This window comes from Canis lupus, chromosome 18 (assembly GCF_003254725.2).
Source record: "Canis lupus dingo isolate Sandy chromosome 18, ASM325472v2, whole genome shotgun sequence".
Lineage (NCBI taxonomy): Eukaryota > Metazoa > Chordata > Mammalia > Carnivora > Canidae > Canis > Canis lupus.
Genome location: NC_064260.1, coordinates 41,371,793 through 41,397,674, shown reverse-complemented (window position 1 = coordinate 41,397,674; position 25,882 = coordinate 41,371,793). Strand labels below are relative to the sequence as shown.

Sequence of the window (25,882 nt, the reverse complement as noted above, 5' to 3'; positions counted from 1 at the left end):
GGTCTAGTTTCATTCTTCTGCATGTGGATGTCCAATTTTCCCAGCAACATTTATTGAAGAGATGGTCTTTTTTCCAGTGGATAGTCTTTCCTCCTTTGTCGAATATTAGTTGACCATAAAGTTGCGGGTCCACTTCTGGATTCTCTTGTCCTGGATATTTTGGATTGTTGTGTTTTCATTTTCATTTGTTTCCAAGTCTTTTTAAAATTTCTCCTTTGACTGCTTCAGTAACCCACTGCTGTTTGGTTTCATGTTCCTCGTCTCTAGGTTTTTGTGCTTTTTCCAGATTTTTTTTTCTTGTGATGTATTGTTTCATCATGTTTTGGTCAGAAAAAGTGCATGGGGGATCCCTGGGTGGCTCAGCAGTTTAGCGCCTGCCTTTGGCCCAGGGCGCGATCCTGGAGTCCCGGATCGAATCCCACGTCGGGCTCCCGGTGCATGGAGCCTGCTTCTTCTCCCTCTGCCTATGTCTCTGCCTCTCTCTCTCTCTCTCTGTGTGACTATCATAAATAAATAAAAACTAAAAAAAAAAAAAAAGAAAAAGTGCTTGGTATATCAGGCTTTGTAAACTTATTGAGGCATGTTTGTGTTCGAATATGTGATCTATTCTGAAAATGTTCCCTGTGCTCTTCAAAAGAATATGTATGCTATTGCTCTTAATGAAATGTTTTGTACATGTCATGTCCTTATGGTCCAATATGTCATCAAAGCATTGTTTCCTTTTTGGTTTTCTGTCTGATGATCTCTCCATTTAAGTGGAGTGTTAATGCCCCCTATTATTATTGTATTACAATCATTTTCTCCCATTATGTCTGTTAATATTTGCTTTATGTGTTTAGGTGCTCCAATGATGGGTGTGTATTAATTTTCAATTGTTAAGTTCTCTTGTTGGTTGATTTCTTTATCATTCTATAATGCCCTTTTTTGTCTCTCATTACTGTCTTTGTTTTATCATACTTTGTATGATAAAGTATTGCCTCATGGCTTTTATTCCACTTCTACTTGTGTGGTGAATATTTTTCCAACACTTCACTTTCAATGTGTATGCATCTTTAGGTCTGAATTTCTTGCAGGCAGCAAAGAGATGTATCTTCTTTTTTTTTTATCTTCTTTTTTAATACATTCCTCTACTCTGTGTATTTTGATTGGAACATTTAGGCCAATTACATTTAAAGTAATTATTAATAGGTATGTAATTATTGCCATTAAAAATTATTTTTTTGTAGTTCTTTGTTCTTTTCTTTTTCTCTTGCTCTCTTTCTTTGTGATTGATGATACCTAGTGTTTTGTTTGGCATTCCTTTATTTTTTTGTATCTTTCAAAGGTTTTGAGTTCATGGTTATCATGAGATTCATAATAGAGAATCCTAAATAAATAGCAGTGCATATTAATTTGATGGTCATTTAATTTCAAACACATTCTTTTTTTAAAAAATATTTTATTTATTTATTCATGAGAGACACAAAGAGAGAGGCAGATACATAGTTAGAGGGAGAAGAAGGTACCCTGCAGGGAGCCTGATGCAAAACTTGGTCCCAGGACCCTGGTATTCTGCCCTGGGCTGAAGGTAGATGCTTAACTACTGAGCCTTCCAGGTGTCCCTCAAAAACATTCTTTTTTTTTTTTTTTTTTAAAGATTTTATTTATTTATTCATGAGAGACACACACACACACAGAGGGGCAGAGACACAGGCAGGGGAGAAGCAGACTCCATGCATGGAGTCCAATGTGAAATTCAATCCCAGGTCTCCGTGATCAGGCCCTGAGCTGAAGGCAGATGCTCAACTGCTGAGCCACCTGGGCGTCCCTCTCAAACACATTCTATATTAAAAAAGAAACAAACAGAAAAAGGATAAATCTTTCTTCTTCTTGTTCTATCTCTTCAAGTCTTACTCCCTTCTCCACATTTTATGTATATACTGTCATATTTTACATCTTTTTATTCACAGTGTTCTAGTATCTAATTATGGTATTTCTTTTCCACCTAAAGAAGTCCCTTTAACATTTCCTGTAAGGCTAGTTTAGTGATGATAAACTCTTTACCTTTTGTTGGTCTGAGAAAATTTTTATCCTGAGCCAGTCTGGTTTGACCTGGCTTCTTGTGGCTTTGTTTTGGAACACTATCAGGAGGATGGGCCTCTGACTTTCCCACTAGCTGGCCAGAACTTCTTTGCTGACCTCCAGATATCCTGTTAGAACTTAAGTACCTGCTTAAAACACTAGTTGCTCTTTTAAACCAAGGCTTTTTTTCTGTGACCAAAGATAGAGGGATCTGTTCTCAGGCCTTGGGTACTATACCTCCCTACTCCCACTTAGAGCATCAAAGGTGGGGTTCCCTTTGTACTATGTCTCTGTCTCTCTTGGTGTCTCTTGCCATTCTATATTTGATTGTTCAGGAGCTGTTGAGTCAGCCCTCAGTTCTTCTGGAATTGTTCTAAGTATAATTTGGTGTGTTCTGTGGAGGAGGTGGGACCAGTCTTTCTGTGTCACCATCTTGAACTGGAAATCTGCCTGTTTTTTTTTTAACTTTGAAACTGAGGTCCTGAAAAGTTAATTGATTTGCCAAAGTCCACAGTTAGTATATAGCGTAGCTGGGACCTTGTGATGTAGTGGTTTATGATTAGAAGTACGTACTTGGTCTTTGTCCCTATTTGTAGCACATGGCTTCTAAAACCCTTGAATTTCCTGAGTGGTGAGAGAGATCAGGGTGTCTTTCATTATGTTAATGAGGTGACCTTTGGAATGCCCCTAGGTCATGTGAGGTTGGGGGATGAGTGGATGGGGAACCAACCCTGTGATTGCAGGGTTCTACCTCTGGAACCTGAGGGAGGAAAGAGGGACTAATGGTTGAATGACGGCCAATGGCCAATGATTTAAACACTCATGCCTAAGTACTGAAGGCTCCATAAAAAATCCAAAGGCTGAGGTTTAGAGAGATTCCAGGTTGGTGAACAGGTGGAGAATGATGCTGTCAGAGAGCATGTAAATTCCATGCCCTTACCACAAATCTTGCCTTATGCATCTCTTCCATCTGGCTATTCCTGAGTTATATCTTTTTATAATAAATCTTCTGAATTCTGTGAGCTGCTCTAGCAAATGAATCAAACAGAAGGAAGGGGTCACTGGAATCTTTGATCAATAGACATTATCAGAAGCACAGTTGATGATCTGGGTTGCAACTGGCATTTGGAATACAGAACAGCGGCCAGTCTTGTGGGCTGAACCCTTAACCGGTAGGATCTGAAACTGTCTCCAGGTACATAGTGTCAGAACTGAGTTGAATTGTAGGACACCTTGTTGGTTTCTGAGAATTGCTTTAGGTGTGGGGAACTCTTCTCCCTCAATTGTAGTTAGGTGTTAGAATCATTATTAGTCCTGAATACAGTATTCTGATTTCCCCGATTTGGGAAACTTTCTAATATCATATAATTTATGTCCTTGCAGAGCTAACTACTTTGTCAGTGCTCAAGGCAGAGAAGCCATGGGAACCAAGAACAACGTGACTGAATTTGTGTTGTTCGGCCTTTTCCAGAGCAGGGAGATGCAGCTTGTGTGCTTTGTGGTCTTCTCCCTCTTCCACGTGCTCACTGTCCTGGGGAACCTTCTGGTCATCATCATCATCAATGCCAGCAAGACCCTGAATTCTCCCATGTATTTCTTCCTCAGCCACCTGTCTTTTGCGGACATGTGCTATCCATCTGCTACCACACCCAAGATGATTGCTAACAGTTTCATGGAGCGAAAGACCATCTCCTTCAATGGGTGCATGACCCAGCTCTTTTCTGCCCACTTCTTTGGTTGCACTGAGATCTTTCTCCTCACAGCTATGGCCTATGACCGCTATGTGGCCATCTGTAGGCCCCTGCACTACACGGCTATCATGGATCGGTGGAAGTGTGGTCTGCTGGCAGGGGCCTCCTGGGTGGGTGGCTTTCTGCATTCCATCCTACAGACCCTCCTCACAGTCCAGCTGCCCTTTTGTGGGCCTAATGAGATTGACAACTTCTTCTGTGATGTTCATCCCTTGCTGAAGCTGGCCTGTGCTGACACTTATTTGGTGGGGCTCATTGTGATGGTCAACAGTAGTATGATCACTTTGGGGTCCTTTATCATCCTTATCATCTCCTACATGGTCATCTTACTGAACCTGAGAAACCAGTCATCTGAGGGCTGGCGTAAGGCTCTCTCTACATGTGGCTCACACATCATCACTGTTCTTTTGGTCCTTCTGCCCCCCATGTTCATGTATACTCGTCCCTCCACCACCCTGGCTGCTGACAAACTTGTCATCCTCTTTAACATTGTCATGCCACCTTTGCTGAACCCTCTGATCTACACTTTGAGGAACAATGAGGTGAAAAATGCAATGAGGAAACTGTTTAGAGTAGAGGGGAGCATGGGGGAGAAGTGACATCTAGGGAATCAAATCCAGCCTGGATCTTGGGGGACTTCCCATCTTCTTGTAACATCTCCAATTTAATGCTTGTAATGACAACCGTAATAATAATAATAATAATAATAATGATAATATTAATAATAGTCATCATCATCATCATCATCTCACATACTCCTTCAACCCTTCATTCATTAAATATTGAGTGTCTGCAATGAGTGAGGCACTGCAATGAGTGAGACACAAATAAAAGCAAGATGTAATCTTTCCCTCAAGGGGGTTACAGTCCAGGAGGGCTCATTCAGGAAACCTCTGAGGTCTATGAATGAAGGAACATCCCGGAAAGTTGAATACATCATCTATACCATGGAAAATAATACTCGATATTTCCTTTATTGTGGCTATACAGTGCTCAATGAGATTTATTCTCTTCTCTCATGATATTCAAGGTATTTTACTCGAAGTCCTTCATTTCCAGTTTTCAGCAGGTAGATTAATAAATAAGTGTAGAGATATTATAGATTTACACAAAGTCACCAAGTAAGTTGTGAGCCAGGGGAGAGCACAATCCAGTTCCCCTAAGTCAGCTTTCAGGGCTCTCCTGACCTCAAAACTCCTTCCACAATGATTGTGTGCAAATTAATAAGAGGAGATCTTTTGAAAATGGAGTCAAGGGCACAGCAGGGCAGGTGCTCATGCCCTACCTACCACTGTCCTCAAATACTGAGTCTGCAGGGAAAGACCACCTTGCTTGCCAATACTGATGTGAGAAACAAAGGGAGAAGGGAATAGATAAAATAAATGTCCTCAAAACCTGCCATCCATTGACAAGTACTTGAGGGAGTATAAGAGTATAAGATTCCCTCAGGAAGCTCTCAACTGCCTTAAAGCCTTTCTAGAGGGAAAAATAACCTTGGTGTAAGATAGCAAGGCCTCTGGTATTCTAGGAATCTTCTCTGGCACATGAAAATCCTTGTGGAACTTCCTTATCTTTACTTCTCCCAGTCCCAAAGTATATAATCAGTTGCCCCTCACAATCTTGGGGCAGCTAGAGGCCTCAGCTCTTTCTGCCTATGGGTCCTGTCCCCTTGCATTAATAAAATCACTTTTTTTTTAAACCAAAGACATTTGGAGAATTCTTTCTTGGCCAGCAACTCTGCAACCCAACAACACTACTCCAAAAACATATCAATACTACTTTACTATTCCAGTAGGAGTTAGAAAGGATTTCCATCTCCAGGGCAGCAGTTCAGGCAATGGGAGACCGTCACAGATCAGCCAATGAAAGAACCTATGCTTAGCACTCCTAATTTACTCCAATGAACTTTGTGTGTATAATAGCCACCCCATCCATTCCTTTATAAAAGTGTTGTAATGCATAATGCTAGCCTCAGCTTTTTAGGAGTAAACCCACTTTTGCTGGCAAGAAAACTAGCATTTTTATTTCAAGTTTAAAAATGGAGTGAATGGACACTGAGTAGGTTGGACCAGGAAGTTTTGAAGGACCAAGGGTTCGTGGTGAGCTGTGGGATGGAGAGCAGAGCCAGGGAAAGCAAGTTGTCAGCGCTTCTCTCTTTCTAGAGGAGCAGAGACTGTGGTCCCCAGGAATCCCCCTCTGTCTTCCTTCATTTTTGCTGCTAGAGGGAGCTAAGCTGGATGGAATTAGGAGAGCTGCTCTGGATGTCTCAATGAATGTTGGTTTGCAAACCATCCCTTGTAAATGGAGGGCAGGGAGAGACGCAAGAAAGAGGTTGACCCCTCCAGATTAGTTGGTGGCAGGTGTAATGAGCAAGGGGAGTTACCTAGGAGGCTGTCTTAAGTGGCACCCAGACCAGTAGATCTCTGCACCCACTGCCAGAATTAGAAGTTGAAACAGAGACCGTACTCAGGTCAGTCCAGATAGTCTGACTAATTCCTTACTCTCTCAGAGTGAGTGCTTGTGATGTAGTTTGGAATAAAAGTGAGGTGTGGTGGGATGAGGTCCTGAGTCCAAAACCAAGAAATAAATCTTGAGACATCTTTCCTACAAAATGGTAGTTTTATTAAGGCACGGAGATAGGACTCATGGGCAGGAGGAGCTGTTGTCCCCCTGGGTTGTGAAGGGTGGTGAATATACACTTGGTATTTGGGGGAGGTAAGGAAAAGGGAGACTTTCAAAAGAATTTTCATGTGCTAAAGTGGACCTACAAATACTGGAGACCTGGCCATTGTCAAGCTAAGGTGGCTTTTCTCTCTAGCAGGATATTAGCATTAGACAGTTGGGAGCTTCCTGGAGGAACATGACCCTCCTTTCCCTTCAAGGTTCTTTCAATGGGCTGCAGGTTATAAGGACATATGAGTGTCTCTGTTTTCTTCTGGAAGCTAGGTTATTGATAAAATGCTTTGTTCTTGTGAAACACTAAAACATTTATAAACTGAGGGAGACTCATGTCTTGCAGGATTGTGATCTCTATAAGTTAACTATTTTTTTTTTTTTCTTTTCCTTAGCTTTAGGGCAGCCAGGAGTGCCTGAGGAATGTCACACTTGGTGGTGGTGGGGTGGGTGGGGGTTGGGTTGCAGGGTGTCAGCTTCTGCTTTGTCCTCATGTCTTCTTCTGTTCCTTCATTTGGAAGTGGCTGTGTCTGTGGGAAGGTGGGCAGATGGAACATTCCAAGGAGAGACAGTGTTGGGAAGCCTCTAATTGCCTGGATCTAGCTGGAAAGCCACCCAGTGGCCATGGCCTGTCAAGGACCTCAACTTCCTCCTCTGACAATAGGTCATTCACTCCTGTTGGATGTCAGTTTCCACATTTAGAAAGGAGACAGTAACAATACCAGCTTCAGAAGGTTGGTCTGTAAAGTGCTGTGTCAGAGTCTGTTGTGTAGGTGGCTGCCACAGGTTCTTTATGCCCTTTTCTTCTGTCTTCCTTTTTTTTTTTTTTAAAGATTTATTTATTTATTTATTTATTTATTTATTTATTTATTTATTTATTTATGATAGACACAGAGAGAGAGAGGCAGAGACACAGGAGGAGGGAGAAGCAGGCTCCATGCCAGGAGCCCGATGTGGGACTCGATCCCGGGACTCCAGGATCGCGTCCTAGGCCAAAGGCAGGCGCTAAACCGCTGAGCCACCCAGGGATCCCCTCTTCTGTCTTCCTATTCCCCGTGTTGTGTTCCTACCGTTTCTCCTAAATACCAGATGGATTCATTCTCTCCTTAAATGTGTATTAATCATCTATCAGGCGGTAAGTATTTTCTTTCACTTTTTTTTTCTGTCTGGGTTTGTGTTTATTCAGTGTGGGGCACCCAGCCACTGAGGTGAGAGTGTGGACTAGGGTGGAGCCTGGGGTGAGGTGATAGTGTTCCTGAGACATTGACTCCTAAACATGAAGGTCCCACCTCTGACAGCCTATTTCTAGAAGGCTGATCCTTTCTAGAAGGCTGCAGGGTGGTGGGGCGGTAGTGGACAGCAGTGGCCTGATCCTTGCAGGGCAACCCTTGTAAATAGTGTATATTCTCCAAATTATCCTCTAATTATAAATGTAAGCTTATTTCCTTAGATCATTATCTAGAGACTGCCAGAAAGGTGGGTAGGATGACAAGGGGTTTTTTTGCTCCTGTTCCTTGCTTTCAATTCCTAGAGAAGGGAGGACGCGCAGTGTACGGTTTCTTCCAGGCCCAGGGCACCTGCCTTCAGGGCTCTTTACTGTAGACGAGCAGATCTGCTTCCTAGGGTCCTGCTTATTGTCCCCCTCCCTTCCCACCTTCCCATGTTTCCAAGTCAGCTTTCCTGCAAGAAGAAATCCTGACAAAAAAAGGTCTTTTGTCAAGGGTCAAGAGTTGAATTGGGGGTGGGGGAATGGATGCATCTGAAGCAAAGAATGCAGGTGCCCAGATGTGCTCCCCTGAGATGTTTCTCTGATAACGTCCCTAATCATGTCAGAGAGATGAGCCATTTGCCAAGAACTTGGCCCAAGGCTTGAGAAGACTGAAAGGGCCCTGCCCTGCCCTGCCTAACTTCCTTAGCTCACACCTCAGCTTTGCTAAGAGCCAGTGAAGGTGTCATTGAAGAACAGGTCTTGGGCTTTCTGCTACCTCTAGCCCCTTTCCTTTCTGCTCTGTGTCCTTCCCTGTGTCCTTTGGAGAGACACCAAACTCTCCACCTGGATGGGAAGGTGAAGGAAGGAAGGATGGGAGGGAGGGAGGCAGGTAAGAAAGGAGGGAGGGTCAGTCCTGGTGCTTTTGCTGGGCAGGAATGGAGGGACAGCAGAATAGAAGCAGGCAAGAATCCTAGAATCCTTGTGTTCCTGAAGCTTATATTTATGAGTGTGTTAACAGTTACTGAATCCTCCAGGATGCCAGACACTATGGGAATGTGTTTAGTGAGTTGTTGTCTCTGGACTATGAACTGCTCAAGAGTTTCTCAGTTTTGTTTTATCCCCTCTTAGATGGGACAGGATGACTGTGGCTACAGGATCTGGGTGTTTCTCTCCCTCCAGGTTAGTCTCTGGGAAAACCCCAGCAGGCTAGGTGCTGGTTAACTAGTTTCTCCTGAGTGCAGGCCTTGTGAAGAGCAGGTGCTCTGGTCTGTTTAAAAATGGTTCCTTTTTTGTTCCCCGCTGGTATCACGAGGGGATTTTTCTCTGAAACTTACCATTGGAATCTAGTCGAGCTCCTGTACATAAATCTCAGACTATTGGGGGTGGGGGAGGCTCCTTTACTGGGTTCCTATGGAGCATGTAGCTCCCAGACTGGTCCACGCTGAGCCTCTAGTAATTCAACGATTCTAGTTTAAGTTTCCCAACCCCAGCACAGATTCCTGTAGTAGTTTCCACCCACGAGTCTCTGCCCTGGGAAGTGGCAACCCCTGTGTTTTTCTATCTTCTCCCCAGTCTTGGGGGTGGTGGTTTGCCCTATGTTGTCCTCCTTAAGGATCCAAGAAGAGTTGTTGACTTTTCATTCTATTCAGCTTTTTTACCTAGGATGGAGTGGTGACTTCCAAGTTCCTGAAGTGGAGACTGAAGTGGAATCTCTGTGTTTTGACTGTAGTACAACAACCTTTAATCCTTACAACAACCTCACGAAGTAGGTTATTAATCAGGTTATTCACCAGAAGTGTGATCAGTGTTGGGTGAGGATGGTAGCATTGAAAAAACTTTGTGTTCCATCTGATGCCTAACACAAATGCAAATGTTACTCCTGACCATGAGAATCATAGCAATAAAGCAGCAATTGACACCAAAATATTCAAAACAAAACAACAAAATATTCTGAGGAGTTTTCATATATCAGCTTAATGCGTGTTGAATAAATCACCTGTCTTTAAAAGTCCTTGGAAGAATGTGGGAACATGTGTGGCTCTTCAGGTTTGAAGATAAATGGAAGTAGAGAGATATGGGCTAAGTTACTTACATAGGGTCACATACAAGGACTTCTAATAGCTAGTTTAGTGCCTTTCTACTGCTGCCTTCACAGAACATTTTAAAATTGATGTTTGTTTAATGTGTGTGGACACGTACCCATATATATATGTTCATGTAGGTGAAGACAGGTGTATAAGGGCATATATAGGACATGTATAAACATGGGTCTGTAATTACTGGAGAAGATTCACATACCAGGTACAATTTCAAAGTATAGATAGTAAGTGCTTATGTGCACTAGTATTATTCCCTTGGCGTCTTGAAATTCTCCTCTCTTTTTTGTGAACATTCAAGCACTTACATAAGATTCTGAGCACAGATTTGAATGGAAAGGGATTATTTAGTAATCTTGTTATCATCCTTAAGTCCTGTTTATAGGAGTTTGTCCAGCTCTTGGAACCATTTTAGGGTGTGGGATGGGGTGCTTGTGTCTTATGGCAGAAGTTTACTGGTCATGCTGAGGTGGGGAAAGAGGAGGAGGTTGAGGTTGGAGAGAACAGTTCATGGACTGCAGGTTGTAGAAATCCAACTATGTTTTAGTTGTGGGTGTGCCATACAGTGTGTGACACAGTGGAAACTGTGCTAGATGGAGAGCCAAGAAACTAGGTTGTAGGTATGGGGTTATGTCTGTCTCCCTGCGTGTTCATGGGCTTCCGTTTCCTGAGGCACACAAATAAAGAGATTGGCTTGAATCCCTAAGGACCTCCATTTCAGATGTCCTGTGAATCTATTAGGTTATTAATCTCTAAGCTAAATGTGGGTCAACTTTTTTCCCCCCTTCATTTTACCATTTGTTTCCCTAGGATCAATTTTGGTACATTTTGTAAAAGAAATTCATATATTTTTCCATAGATTTATGGCCTTGAGACAATTATTTCAAGAGAAAAAACATCAAATTAAGAAGATCTAATTATTTCCCAGTACTCCTCTTCCTTCAGTGAAATCCCACTTTCATGTTCCTACTACAGATTTTCTGGAAGTTATAAATAGATAACGCTCATTTGCTGGACACTCAGCCACTCACTCTTAGGTTTTCTTTCAATCCTAGTTAAAAGCTTTTATTTTCTCAACTGTCATTCACACTCTGGTATGGAATTTCCTCTGCTTGTTGTGGTTGTGGGAAAGGGACTGTGAACTCCTTCTTGGAGGTGGAAAGTGTCCACAGTGAAGGCAGAAAAAGAAATTGGGCTAGAGGTTAGATGCATCCCCACCCCTGCCCTGAAGTGGTATCTTGCATGAAAGTTAGTTTTTCTTACCAACTTTTAAAAATATTTGATACAAAAGGATACATGATATATAATGTATATGTTATCTACATAATTATTTAGTGGACGTCCATGTATCAGATACCCAATCCAATTAGATAGTGAAACATTCCCAGGCGTTTGTATCATAATTGTAAATTTCCATTATTGTTAGTGTTGTTTGTGCCTTAAGAAATCATTTCTTAAGTCAGGGTCAGGATGATATTAACTGATATTTTATTCCAAAGATTTAAAGTTGTACCTTTTCATTTGATTTCTTGTTTTACTTACAATTGATTTCGGGGCATTGTGGAGGAAAGGAACAATTATTTTTTCCATGTGGAAAACCAGATATTCCATTATCATTTATTGAATAATCCTTTTCTCTATTTACCTACATATATGTCATCTTCTGACATATATCAAATTTCTATATTTGCATGAATCTGTTTCTGGGCCAACTCTACACTCTCCATTACTCTGGTTTATTTCTTGATGCCTAATAGGGCAAGTTTCTCTAATGTCTTTTTTTTTTTTTTAGAATATCTTGTCTATTTTGAGTCCATTTATCTTCTAGACAATTTTAAATCTAAATTGTCAAATTCCACAAAAAACTTATTGGGGTTTTGTTTGGAATTGTGTTGTATGTCTATATAGCTTTGGGAAGAACTTACACTCACAGGTATGGGATACCTGTATTTCAGTTATTTGTTAATATAAACAAAGTCCTCTGAAAAACTAAAAGAATAGTGTTCTGTGAGTAATGAATGATTTATTAAACAGTTGTTCCCAGGGAAACTGTAAAGGGAGTAGAGGAAGCAGGATAGGGTGAAAAATATAAACAAGGAATCAATTTTAGGTGAATTCTGACAGAGGGTCACTTTAGACTGATTTTGCAGGAGAACTCTAGAGTGTAAATTATGCCTGGAGTTTAATTAGATGAAAATGAGTGGAGTTTTGATATTGCCATACTATTTAGACATTAGTTGAGGTTTCTCTGGGGTTGAATTAGAGCATAAATTCCCAGACAGTTTTGTCTAATATAATACAGAAAATCAACTCCAGCCCAAGGACAATATGGGGAACTGTTGGCAGTGAAAGTACATATAGGTTATAGGGTTAAAAAGAAAGGGATATCAAGAAATATGGACAAGGATATGGACAGACCTTGACATTCTTTGCCATATCCTTCTTTATTTTGGTCTATTTTAATTTTTTAAAAGATTTTATTTATTCACGAGAGACACCAGGAGAGAGAGAGGCAGAGACACAGGCAGAGGGAGAAGCAGGCTTCTTGGAGCCTGATGTGGGACCCAATACCGGACCCTGGGGATCATGTCCAGAGCCAAAGGCAGACACTCAACCGCTGAGTCACTCAGGTGTCCCTACTTTAATGTTTTAAATCGAGTTGATAAATCTGCATCTAGTTCCTTGGATTAAATGTATTCTTAGGAACCTTATGGTTTTGCTGCTATTGTAAATAACATCTTTATTTTTTCCAGCTTTATTTACATATAGTTCTTTATATAATTTGGATATTAACGCTTTATCAGATATACGATTTTTAAATGTTTTCTCTCATTCTGCAGGTTTCTTTTTCATTTTGTTGGTTTCTTTTACTGCGCATAAGATTTTAGTTTGATGTAGTCTCACTTGTTTATTTTTGCATGCGTGTGCGCGCGTGAGAGAGAGAGAGAGAGAGAGAGAGAGAAATCCAAACGACATTGTAAAGAATGTCAAGGAGCATTCTCCTAAGTTTTATTTTAGGATTTTTATGGTTTCAAGTCTCATGTTTAAGTCTTTAATCCATTTGAGTCGATATATGTGTATAAGAAGAAGAGCCCAGGTTCCATTTGTTTTGTGTGTAGAGGAATGTGGTTGTCCAGATTTCCAAACATGACTCTATTGAGACTATCCTCTTCCCATTGTATATTGTTGGTGACTTGTCATAACTTAAATACCATGCATGCATGAGTTTTTCCTGGGTTCTCTATTCTGTTCCATTGATCTATGTGTTTGTAATCAAGTTTGAAATAAAAATGATGCTTCCTGCTTTGTTCTTCTGAAGATTGTTTTGGCTATAGAGGTTTTATTTGTTTTCCTACAAATTTTAGGACAGATTTCTATATTTCTGTGCAAAATGTCATTGGAATTATGATGAGAATTGCATTGAATGTGTAGATTACTTTTAGTAGTATGGATATTTTAATAATATTTGTTGTTTCTATCTATGAGAATGGGATATCTTACCATTTATGTGTGTCTCCAATGTTTTTCGTAAATGACTTATAGTTTTTGGTGCACAGATTTCCACCAACTTGGTTAAAATTATTCCTGAGTATTGTATTCTTTTAGATGTAATCATAAAGGGATTTTTTCTTAATTTCTCTTCCAGATAGTTCCGTTAGTGTTTAGATGCACAGTCTAGTTTTTTTTTTTTAATGATTTTATTCATTCATGAGAGAGAGAGAGAGAGAGAGAGAGAAAGAGAAAGAGGCAGAGACACAGGCAGAGGGAGAACCAGGCTCCATGCAGGGAGCCTGACTGTGGGACTCGATCCGGGGTCATCAGGCCCAGGCTGAAGGCAGCACTAAACTGCTGAGCCACCTTGGCTGCCCCCATAATCTAGTTTTGTATATTGATTTTGTATCTTGCAACTTTACTGAATTCATTTATTTGTTCTAACTGTTGTCCACAGAGGGTTTGTTTATTTCCATACACATTTTAGGACTTTTTAATATTTCTGTGCAAAATGCTATTGGAATTATGATAGAGATTACATTGAGTCTGGAGATTGCTTTGGGTATTATGGATTAAATCAACAAGACTTGCTGAGCATATACTATATGTCAGACATTGATAGAGGGTGAGGCTCTAGGATCTAAGTGACTTATACATGTATCCATGAATGTTAGAATCAGAAGGTATGATGGGGACAATCCAGCTTTGTCATTTTACATAGAAGCAGAGTCAGAGGAGAGCGATAAGCAAAGAGGTGAATGATGTGCTCATGTTAGGAAAGTAATCAGTTATGACCAGAACTAGTGCCCAGCTGTTCTGGCCCCTGTCTAGTGCTTGCTTTCTTAGTAGTCCTTGCTTCTCCATTCCATTCTTAGTAGTTCAGTCTGGAAAAAAGTTCCCTTTATGTCTTTCTTCCACTTAATTCTCTTACTATCTCATTATTGGGTGTCAGGACTTTACAGAAATCTCACCAAACTAATTGAAGTAGATTTTAAACCTTTCCTAATCATAGTTTCTTTGGCAATGTTTCACCCAAGAGAAAATACATTCCATGGGGAAGTTGTTCCCTTGATTATAGTGTGTGGCTTAATTTATTTTAAATAATTCAAGGATCTAAGCATCTAATCAGAACCTTTGGACTCTCAGTATGTGGGTAAAATTTCTACATAAAAACCAGTATCTTAAATTCTCTGAATTTGCTGATTTCTGTGGCTTTTTGTTTATTTCTTAGATATGTTGACATATTAACCCAGATGCCGATCCTCTGAACTTTCCTCTTTTGTGATTTGTCTTAGATGCCATCTATTTGTTTTCTAAAAATTGCCAGGAACATGGTGTTTTCTTATTGGGGACAAGATCTGATTCTTGAGTCACAGTAGCAGTAGCCACCCAACACCTTCAGATGGTAGATTAGTGTTGTTAAAAGAGCACTGATTTCTGAGTTTGTAGCCTGGCAAATACCTAGTGGGTGGTTTTGGGGAACAATGAATATCTCTCATCTCTGTTACCTCATCTCTGAGTAGAAGTAGAGTGAAAGGTCTCTGAATATTTTCAGCACTACTCTGAGGGGCTTAGAGTTGAGTGTGACCTCAACTTTGCTCATTGGGCGAACTTCAGTGAAAAATCAGCTGGGTGGGGAATAAGAACAAAAGCACCTTCCTTGTCCAGGGACTAGGATTCCCAGAGAGGAATTAAATGCTTCAACCTATCCTAGTTTCCCCAATTAGATCATCACCTTGAAAATGATCTATTTCAACAGAGTGACTACTTTCATGCTGAATTGGAGGCACTGGAGCATGTTTGAGATCTATCTGATCCAATTCCTTTTCCAAGGCAGAATAAAACCATACCAGATTTGCTGATCTACAGGTAGGTGATATGGATGGAAAGAAGGTACAAAGTTGGATACAGGATATTGGACAAGTCAGTTCCTCTCTTTAAGCCACAAGTTTTCATTTGTAAATGAGGTGGTTGGGTTGGAAAAAATTGGGGGGCTGTGGGTAAGGGATGAGACTATGAATCAAATTTACTCATTGTTTTTTACTGTTATATATATATATATATTTTTTTTATATATCATAAAATTTGGTAGTTATAAAGTCCTTTACAATTTTGGAATTCTGTGAGGTACCATTTGGGAATGATGAAGTGGGAGTGTGTGATTGGGATGGAGGTTTCACTAGGTCATCTGAGGTCAGTCACATTGGCACATCAAGTCTCTCTTTCATTTACCTCTGGCTGTTGTCTGCATTCTATCATTCTGCTCTGGTCCAGAGTCCAGCAGGTCACCTGCTGTAGAATCTGCATGCCCATGTGCTGATTGAGGCTTTTCCATGTTCATCACATTTTCTTTCCATGTCTCTCAGTGAGGCAGAATTGTGGGGAGGGAGGAGGTATTTCTTACCAGCTCTGTGGGAGGGATGGGAATGGCTAGTGGTAGGTAACAGAGAGAGGAATAAATGCAGGAAAGACAGAAACAACTGATAGGAAAAGGTCATTTTCAGAAAGACAGACTATCAGGTATTCCATCTCCTCAGGATAAACCCTGGAAAAACTTGACCAGACATGATTTCTTTCTTGCCTCTGAGTGATCTCTCAGATTGGTCCTATAATATTTTCCTTAATTTCAGGAATGGATAATAAATAGTGGATAATTATAAAATAAATATGGATAATAAATAAACAAGCTCGTGCTCAGAAAAAGGGCATATGTTTGTGTAGGCAAAAGAATATACTCAGACCTCTAATGAAAAGACATATTTAATTTTAACTCCTGGGTGTTATGTTTTTAGAAATTGTACATGGCAGTGGTTATAGAGCACGGGATCTATGGTTAGGTTGCTTGGAATCCCAGATTCACTCCTGTGTAACTTCTGGCTAGGTAATTTACTTATTCTTGATTCTGTTTCCTCATATGTGTAAAAAGAGGTAATAATAATAATACCCACATCACAGGTTTGTTGTAAGAATTAAGTCTATTTATGTATATAGACCACATCTAAATATATGGCACAAGTACTATTGCGATGCTAGCTATCATGATTCACAAAGCATGCAGTTAATAATAAAGATTTAAGAATGTTAAACCTATAATTTTGATTATTATGATGGTATATTTACTAGTAGAAGATACAGTCCCAGAAGGTACAGTTGTTAAACAATCTGTTAATTTCTATAAAATTATGTAGTATGATAATGTATCATAGGAACACAAAGGAGCACAATTCCTGTTGTAGTGAGTTTCTTTGTGTAATTAGGAAGAAGGAATACTAAATACAAAGAAGTGAGAAAGGACACCTCAGAGTAGGAAATAGCTGAATAACAGTCATTTGGGAATAACACGGGTGCAAAAATAGGCAATGGCCAGTTTAAGCAGGATCTAAAATCCATGCTAAGAGTATTATAATTTAGGCTGTAGGCAAAAGGGAGATATTGATAGATTTTTAGATATTGATAGATTGATAAATTTTAGAGATGTAACAGGACCAGATTTACACTGAAAGATAATCACCAAGGTATTTTCCAAAGCTCAGGGAAGAGGTGATTCAGATGGGTTAGAGTATTAAAGGCAAGCTTCACTAAACACACAAGACTGGAACTGGGTCAGAAGGTAGGTAGTGTTGGAAGGATAAGGACGGTAGGTAGTGTTTCTGGCAAAGGGAGTCTCCATGGTTGGAATGAGCAGGGTAAGCTGTGGGATGGGGAGAGGACGTGAACAGAGGTGAGTCAAAACTTAGTGGGTAAGGAGGTGATTGCTGAGATGGGTCAGTCTGTGGAAGTCCTTAGAAGTGTGTCTGAGGAGTTCAGGCTTTCCCTGATTATTCCTACCCGGGGGGGGGGGGGGTGGGGGGATCTGAGGAAAGACAGTTTTCTGGCTGCAGGGTGTGGAATGGATGGGAGGGAGCATCTGGAGACAGAGAGGCATTGGTAGTTTGGGCATCTGCTGACAGCACGTGAGAAGGGGTGGCGGGAATAATGGAGAGAAAGGGCACATGGCGAGGAGGGGAGGATGGTTTAATGAGAAATTTATGGGGTGTGATGATGACTGGTGTGGGCATAAGGGGTGGCTGGGATCCAATGTGATATCAGAGCTACAGCCTGGGCAGCTTGGAGAGATTTATGAGCATTTGATTATTAGTGAGTCCTAAAATCTTTATATATATATATATATATATACCCATTTTTTTTTACTTACCCTTTTGTGAATCACCTGTTTATATCCTTTGCCCATTTTCTATTGGGATACAGGTACATTTCTTACAGAAGACTGTTTTCATGTTGGATTATGTCTGTCTCTAGAATGCTAATTTCTCTATTATTTTTAAGGTTCCAATGACCTTATTCAGTTTTTTATTTTATTTTATTTTTTTAAAATTGGAGTTCAATTTGCCAACATATAGCATAACATCCAGTGCTCATCCCATCAAGTGCCCCCCTCTCAATAGATGCAGAGAAAGCATTTGACAAAATACAGCATCCATTCCTGATCAAAACTCTTCAGAGTGTAGGGATAGAGGGAACATTCCTCAGGATCTTAAAAGCTATTGATGAAAAGCCCACAGCAGATATCATTCTCAATGGGAAAACACTGGGAGCCTTTCTCCTAAGATCAGGAGCAAGACAGGGATGTCCACTCTCACCACTGCTATTCAACATAGTACAAGAAGTCCTGGCCTCAGCAATCAGGTAACAAAAAGAAATAAAAGGCATTCAAATTGGCAAAGAAGAAGTCAAACTCTCCCTCTTCGCAGATGACATGATACTGTACATAGAAAACCCAAAAGACTCCACCCCAAGATTGCTAGAACTCATACAGCAATTTGGCAGTGTGGCAGGATACAAAATCAATGCCCAGAAGTCAGTGGTATTTCTGTACACTTATTTATGTTTAAATTTCAGCATGTATGCATGTCTGAAGAATTCTGACACACACTACTTTTGTATCTGTATCACGGACTTTTGTTTTCTCTGTTGATTCTAGTCCTTCTCGTTCAGGTGTGTTTTTATTCTTCATGAGTATATTTCTTGAAAATTTTGGTATGAAATCAGAGTGAAAGGGAAAAACAATGGGAATAATATTTAGAGCAGAGAATCAAGGTGTTCATGCTTTTTCACCCATGATTTTTTATGGGCAATATGTGGTGGGAAAAATTCCTACCATGGCACCTCAATCTAGGGACTATTGTTTTGAATCACATGACATTGTTAGCTTGAGGTGTGTATCAGATTTGTATTTATTCTGTATAGTCTAGTGTATTTATATGCATATTAGAGGAATTTAGTAATTGTTCCATAATAGTGCGCTTGGAGAACCACCTCTCTGGGTTCAGGATCTCTCAGTAGTTTGCTTAGTGAGGTAAGAGACGGGAAAGTAATAGTGAAATGGAGACAAACCAGTAAGTCGAATTCTCTCCAGAGGATTTGAGCACTTGTTATACAGACATACTTACTGAAACTGCAGGCTGGTGAAAGAATCTGACCTGAGTAAGTTGAAGACTTGTATAATTGAGTGAAGAAAACCATATTCAGGATCTTTTGGAAAGGGAAAAATTATTAGTGGGAAGATTTTTCCTGAGGCAGTGATGAAAGAAACAAGGAATTTAGGAGTAGAAGTGTCTCATGAGGATTTCCCAATAGAAGGGAGCTCTCAAAGTATAATGAAGATAATAAATGCAATGAAAATAACAAATATAATGGAGTTAATAAAGGTAACAAACTTGAATGGCCCCCACATTGAGAATATCTTGTAGTGAACTGGAAAGCCTGCTTCTGAGGCCCAGAATTCACCACTTTCTGCATGATCCTGGGTAAATAACCATCTCCCTGAGCCTTAATTTTCTAATATACAAACTGTTGTTAGATTGCTATTATTTAATGTTGAATGAGTACATATGGGCTAAATGAATGAATTGGCGATTAGTGTATCGTAATGTGGGTTAAACAGCCTAACATGTTATAAATGAGATGAATTGGTTAAAATAATATTTGTTTTATTGCAGGTCTCTCATGACCTCATGTCCAGAATACCCAATTGGATCCCATGGCGAATACAAGTAACGTGACTCAGTTAATTATCATTGGTCTTTTCCAGGATCCAGAGGTTCAGAGAGTGTGTTTTGTGGTGTTTATTCTCGTGTACCTGGCCACAGTAGTTGGCAATGGCCTCATTGTCCTGACAGTCAATGTCAGTAAGAGTCTGCATTCCCCCATGTACTTCTTCCTCAGCTACCTGTCCCTGGTGGAGATCACGTACTCCTCTACTGTTGTCCCTAAATTCATCACAGACTTACTTGCCAAGATTAAAACCATTTCCCTGGAGGGCTGTGTAGCTCAGATATTCTTCTTCCACTTCTTTGGAGTCACTGAGATCTTCCTGCTTACGGTAATGGCCTATGACCGCTATGTGGCCATCTGCAAACCCCTTCACTACACAACCATCATGAGCCGGTCTGTGTGTCGCCTTCTGGTGGCTGGTTCCTGGCTTGGGGGCATAATTCACTCTATGGTCCAGATCCTTGTTGCTGTTCAGCTGCCCTTCTGTGGTCCCAATGTGATTGACCACTACTTCTGTGACCTCCATCCCTTATTCAAGCTTGCCTGCACTGACACTTCTGTGGAGGGGGTTATTGTGTTGGCCAACAGTGGGTTAATCTCTGTTTTCTCCTTTCTCATCTTGGTATCCTCCTATATTGTCATCTTGTTCAACTTGAGGAACCATTCTGCAGAGGGGAGGCGCAAAGCCCTCTCCACCTGTGCCTCTCACATCACGGTGGTCCTTTTGTTCTTTGGACCTGCCATCTTTCTCTATATGCGACCCTCTTCCACCTTCACTGAGGACAAACTGGTGGCCGTGTTCTACACAGTCGTCACTCCCATGCTGAACCCCATCATCTACACACTCAGAAATGCAGAGGTCAAAAGTGCCATTAGGAAGCTGTGGCGGAAGAAAGTGAACTCAGTAGTGGAATAAAAATGAAAGCATGAACAAAATTATTAAGAACAATAGCAAATATGCATCCCGTTTTTGAATACATAGAATGCAAAGAATACAACCAAAGTTAACTTATTCATAGTTTTTGTGATGACCCCTTGTACTCCATGTTATCAATCATAACTCTTTCATTTGCTTTATTTTGGAGAATTTAAAATTGAGCTGCATTTCTTTTCTTTTCTCCTGCCGTCTGTAGTGCATGGTGCACAGACTTCAGGAGGGATCCTCTAGACTAGAATTCCCACCCTATCATCTTCTGTGCAACCTGGAGTTCATGCATTTTACCTCTTGGTGTTAGCATGCTGTGATGTGTGGAATGTCTTTGGCATTTGGAGATAGAAGTTCATGTTTTGCTTTGTCTTCACTTACCAATGTGATCTTGTGGGAGTCTCAGGAATGCATTTGTACTTCATCTGGCATCCCTACCACTGATCTAATTCTCATGTGTGAAATCCTATACTAGGAGTTTATTTTATGACAGTAGGGCATTGCTAGAATGGCCATGTCGCTTGGACGTGAAATGTAAATAATTCTATTTGTCATATTTTCTTGATGAATTGATTTCTCTGTCATTATAAAGTTAACATTTTTGTCCTTTGTTACCATTTTTGGCTTAAAATCTATTGTGTCTATAGCCAAACTGTGGAAGGAGCCTCGGTGTCCATCGAAAGATGAATGGATAAAGAATATGTGGTATATGTATACAATGGAATATTACTCAGCCATTAGAAACGACAAATACCCACCATTTGCTTCAACGTGGATGGAACTGGAGGGTATTATGCTGAGTGAAGTAAGTCAATCGGAGAAGGACAAACATTATATGGTCTCATTCATTTGGGGAATATTGAAAATAGTGAAAGGGAATAAAGGGAAAGGAGAGAAAATGAGTGAAAATATCAGTGAGGGTGACAAAACATGAGAGACACCTAACTCTGGGAAATGAACAAGGGGTAGTGGAAGGGGAAGTGGGTGGGGGGGTTGGGGTGACTGGATGATGGACACTAAAGGGGGCACTTAGTGGGATGAGCACTGGGTGTTATGCTATATGTGGGCAAATTGAACTTCAATAAAAAAAAAGAAAAAAAGGAAAAAAAAAAGAAAAAAAAAGAAAAAAAAAGAAAAAATCTATTGTGTTTGATAGAAGTATCGTTACCCCTGCTTTCTTTTGTTCTCCATGTGCATGGAATTTCTTTCCTATTGATTTACTTTGAGCCCATATTACCCTTAAGTCTGAAGTGTATTTCCTGTAGGCACATAGTTTGCCTTATTCAAATCATTCACCTTATTGTTTTTGAATGGATTGAGCCCATTAACATGTAGAATAAATTCTTGATATGTAAGACTAATGTCTATCTTATTAATTGCTTTCTGGCTGTTTTGTATTTCTATTGTTTCTTTTTCCTTCTCTTTCTGCCTACCTTTGTTAAATGGTAATTTTCTGTGGTGATGTGCTTTTGTGACTGGATTTTTGCTTTGTTGTCACCATGAGGCTAACATGAAATGCCTTATAGTTAAAAGAATCCATTTTAAGTTGAGAGCAACTTAACTTTGATTATACAGAAGATATCCACCCATTACTCCACTCTCGATTTTTTTTCCACTCTCGATTTTTGATGTCATAGTTTACTTCTTTTTATATTGTTTTCCATTAGCAAATTACATATTGTTATATTAATACTTTTTCCTTCAACTGTTATAATACAGTTAAGTGGTTTTCACATCAACCTACTATAGAATTAGAGTTTTCTAAATCTGATTGTATATTTGCACTTATTAGTATGTTGTGCAATTTGGTATGTTTTTGTGTCATGAATTTGCATCTGTTCCTTTCAGCTTGATGGTTCCTTTGAACGTTTCTTGCAAGGCAGGTTTAGTAATAATGAATTCCTTCAACTTTTGTTTAGGAAAGTATTTTTCCTTTTATTTGTGAAGAACAACTTTGCAAGATAGAATACATTTTTCTTATTTGATTTTAATTTCAAAGCTTTAAAAGCATCCTGTCACACTCTCCTGGTCTGTAAGGTTTCTTCTGAGAGAAATCTGCTGATAGACTAATGGACATTCCTTTGTAGGTTACAATCTTTTTCCCCCCTCCCTCTGGCTTCTTTTAGGATTCTCTCTTTACCTTTGGTTTGATGTTTTCATAAAATGTGTCTTGAAGAAAATCTTTTTATGTTGAGTTAATAGGGTGATCTATTGGCTCTTTGCACCTGGGTGTCCAAGTGTCCTCAGGTTCAGGAATTCACATTTCTGTCTACAAAATTTTCAGAAAATAAAGTTAAGAATCAAGGCAATAATGTAGGTTATTTACTTCATCTATATGAGGCATGCTTTGGAAGTATTTTCAAAAAGATGAGTTTACTTTTTTGGTGCTAGATACCTGCTTCCCTTCCCCTTTAGTCTCTGTGCTGTTTATAAGACATGTGCAGTGATACCTCGGTTTTGAAATAGATACAGTAAAGGATGAAAGATTCAGGGATCAAATAAAAAAGTCATATTAACATCTCAGTTCCCAGCTCTGAAAAAGGTGCAACATAGGTCAAAAGTGACACTTCAAAACCCTGCAAAGCTTACACTTAACAAATGTTAGAACATGTTGGAGAGATGTGACAGGGGCATGTGAAACTGCTAGAGAACAATACAACCCTTGATAGCAAAGTGCTGGAGCCAAGGTCTCAAGTCACCAAGGCATGTCTGGCATGCACAAGCTTCTTGCCCTGGCAGCCCAGTTTGGCCGACTCCAGAAACACCCTCCCCTGACCTGGGAGAGGCTCAGGCTATCTGCATGGAAATTACACCTATAACATTAGGATAGTGGAGAACTGAGCCAGCCCACATTATTGTTCATTTTCTTGCTGGCAAATATTTTGATATTTTGCTCTTCAGCTCTGCTTTTCCTGTGCTACAAACAAGAATCTCCTGTCTCTGTGACTCCCACTCCTGTTCTGGAAGCCAGCTGTGCGTGGGCAGCAGGGGAGGAGCCGGTGGAGGAGAAAAGAGTGAAGCAGGTGTTGGGCCTGAAGCCCTGGAGCCTGGTCTAGTCCAGCCTCTGTCCGACCAGCCATGTGGTTCTGGGCTCAGATTCCCCCTTCTGTGGGAGGGGGAATTCATGGGCTTCTTTCCAATTCTAGCAGCTTGTGATGGCGCTGTGAGGGAACTGGCAGGAGAAGCCCTGCGCGACTCCTCTGGTGAGAGACATCACTGGAGGAAAAGTGCAAGAAGAGGATGCTGGAAAAGGCGGGTCAGAGCAGTATTATTTGTCAGAATCCACAGAATGAGGAGTTCCACGTCAGGAAAGGTGTAGTGAGAAATCATAAGGTAGGGCAGTTTGTTGTGAAGATTTGAAAAATGTACACAGAGGTTGTTTATTTGGGCCACTGTGTTTAGACTTCTCTAAGTGCATCCCTGTTTAGGTTTTCTTCACCACAAAACCTGGAAGTGTGCAGTTACTTGCTGTTTGAGAGGAACACATACTTACCTTTTGAGTCTCATCCTTGGACCTGCCAGTTAAAGAGTCAGAATTAATGTCCCCAAGGTGACATGTCACTGCACTGTTGGTGGTTTACCACTCTGATGATCTCTTTGTGAAATTACCTCTCAAATGTTTTCCATTTCCTTTTTTTTTTTTTTAAAGATTAGATTCATTCATAAGAGACACACAGAGAGAGGCAGAGATACAGGCAAAGGGCGAAGCAGGCTCCCTGTGTGGAGCCTGATGTGGGACTTGATCCCAGGACCCCGATATCGCGACCTGAGCCAGAGGCAGATGCTCAACTGCTGAACCACCCAGATACCCCATATTTTCCATGTCTACTCAGAATTTTGAAATTGTTAATTTCCTTTTCATCCATTGCAAAGACTTAAAAACTTTAGCATTTAAGAGCAAAATTTGTTGGTTACACTGTATATGCATCTTGCTCTGTCACCTTCAATAACTTTGGAAAGAAAAGCACTGCTATTTTTTTTTTTTGATATACTGAAATCTAAGGATGTCCTTACCAATCATCTGTGAGGAACTTTCTGATACTTGAAATCAGAAGCAATGATAGAAACACACAGCATGTACCTTCAAATCTAATTTCACAGGGATTATTTGCCTAGTAATAGAGCCATCTTTGCCACTGGGGTGAATCATGCCCATCTATGATTCCTGCTCTGTGCATAAACATCTGAGAGTGAAATATTGGCCAATGGAGGGTGGGTCAGTTGGGACATGGAAGAGACTGTGGGAGGTCAGGGAAGGGCCCAACTGTGAGAGAATAGTCTTATGCTGATTTTGTAGATAAGGAAACAGGCTCAGAGAGGTTGACACTTGCCCAGGCCACGCAGCTCATGTTTAAACAACTGAGGTGTGTGTTTCCAAAATGTAATGACAGGATCTCTGAGGCTCAATGTTCTTTTTTCTTTTTTTTTTTTTTTAAAGATTTTATTTATTTATTCATGATAGTCACAGAGAGAGAGAGAGAGAGAGAGAGAGAGAGAGAGAGGCAGAGACACAGGCAGAGGGAGAAGCAGGCTCCATGCACCGGGAGCCCGACGTGGGATCCGATCCCGGGTCTCCAGGATCGCGCCCTGGGCCAAAGGCAGGCACCAAACCGCTGCGCCACCCAGGGATCCCGAGGCTCAATGTTCTTATGTTGAAAGTATCCTGTCATTTAGTTATGAGGTTTCATTAGCTATTGCAGGTGCCTGCATTAGAGAAAGCACTTATTACATTATTACAAACTCAATCCTATTTGAGGAATGAAACCAGACATATGATGATTATTATTTTGTCCACTTGTTTCAAGGAGAAGGATGTGTCTAATTTGAAGGAAGATTCTTTGATTTTCTTGATTCCAGTCCACCAGCTCCTGTGCTTTAGAACATGGCGACTCCAAGCAATGTGACTGAAATCATTCTCTTGGGGTTTCCCCCCAACAGGGAGGTGCAGAAGACCGTTTCTGTGCTGTTTCTCCTCATGTACATGACCATTGTGCTGGGTAACGGCCTTATTTTGGTGATGGTGATGGCCAGCAAAGGGCTCACCTCCCCCATGTATTTCTTCCTCAGCTTCCTGTCCTTTGTGGAGATCTGTTACTGCTCTGTCACAGCCCCCAAGCTCATCCTTGACTCTTTTATTGAAAGGCAAACCATTTCCCTCAAGGGCTGCATCACACAGATATTTTTCCTCCATTTCTTTGGTGGTACTGAGATCTTTCTCCTGACAGTGATGGCCTATGACCGCTATGTGGCCATCTGCAAGCCCCTGCACTACACCGTCATCATGAACCGGCGTGTGTGTGGCCTCTTGGTGGGTGCAGCATGGAGTGGGGGCTTGCTGCATTCTGTTGGGCAGACATTCCTCATTTTCCAGCTGCCCTTCTGTGGCCTCAAGGTCCTTGACCACTACTTCTGTGATGTCCATCCTGTATTGAAGCTGGCCTGCTCAGACACCTTCCTCATTGGTGTGCTGATCATCGCCAATGGTGGCTCCATTTCAGTGGTCAGCTTCGTGGGGCTGCTTGCTTCCTACATGGTCATCCTGTACTCCCTGAGGACACAGACCTCAGAAGGTCGGCGCAAGGCTCTGTCCACCTGCGCCTCTCACATTGCAGTTGATTAA

General features: G+C 40.8%; 3 protein-coding genes across 3 annotated transcripts; all 3 read left to right on the top strand.

Moving 5' to 3' along the window:
• The first annotated feature begins 3,481 nt into the window (after positions 1-3,481).
• Positions 3,482-4,411, top strand: LOC112663584 (olfactory receptor 4S1-like). Its single transcript, XM_025452658.1, has one exon. It carries the CDS (start codon positions 3,482-3,484, stop codon positions 4,409-4,411), a length of 930 nt encoding a protein of 309 aa, XP_025308443.1.
• Positions 4,412-19,323: 14,912 nt separating this feature from the next.
• Positions 19,324-20,253, top strand: LOC112663585 (olfactory receptor 4B1-like). Its single transcript, XM_025452659.3, has one exon. It carries the CDS (start codon positions 19,324-19,326, stop codon positions 20,251-20,253), a length of 930 nt encoding a protein of 309 aa, XP_025308444.3.
• A 4,891-nt stretch (positions 20,254-25,144) lies between these two features.
• On the top strand, positions 25,145-25,882 carry LOC112663586 (olfactory receptor 4X1-like). Its single transcript, XM_035701325.2, has one exon. It carries the CDS (start codon positions 25,145-25,147, stop codon positions 25,880-25,882), a length of 738 nt encoding a protein of 245 aa, XP_035557218.2.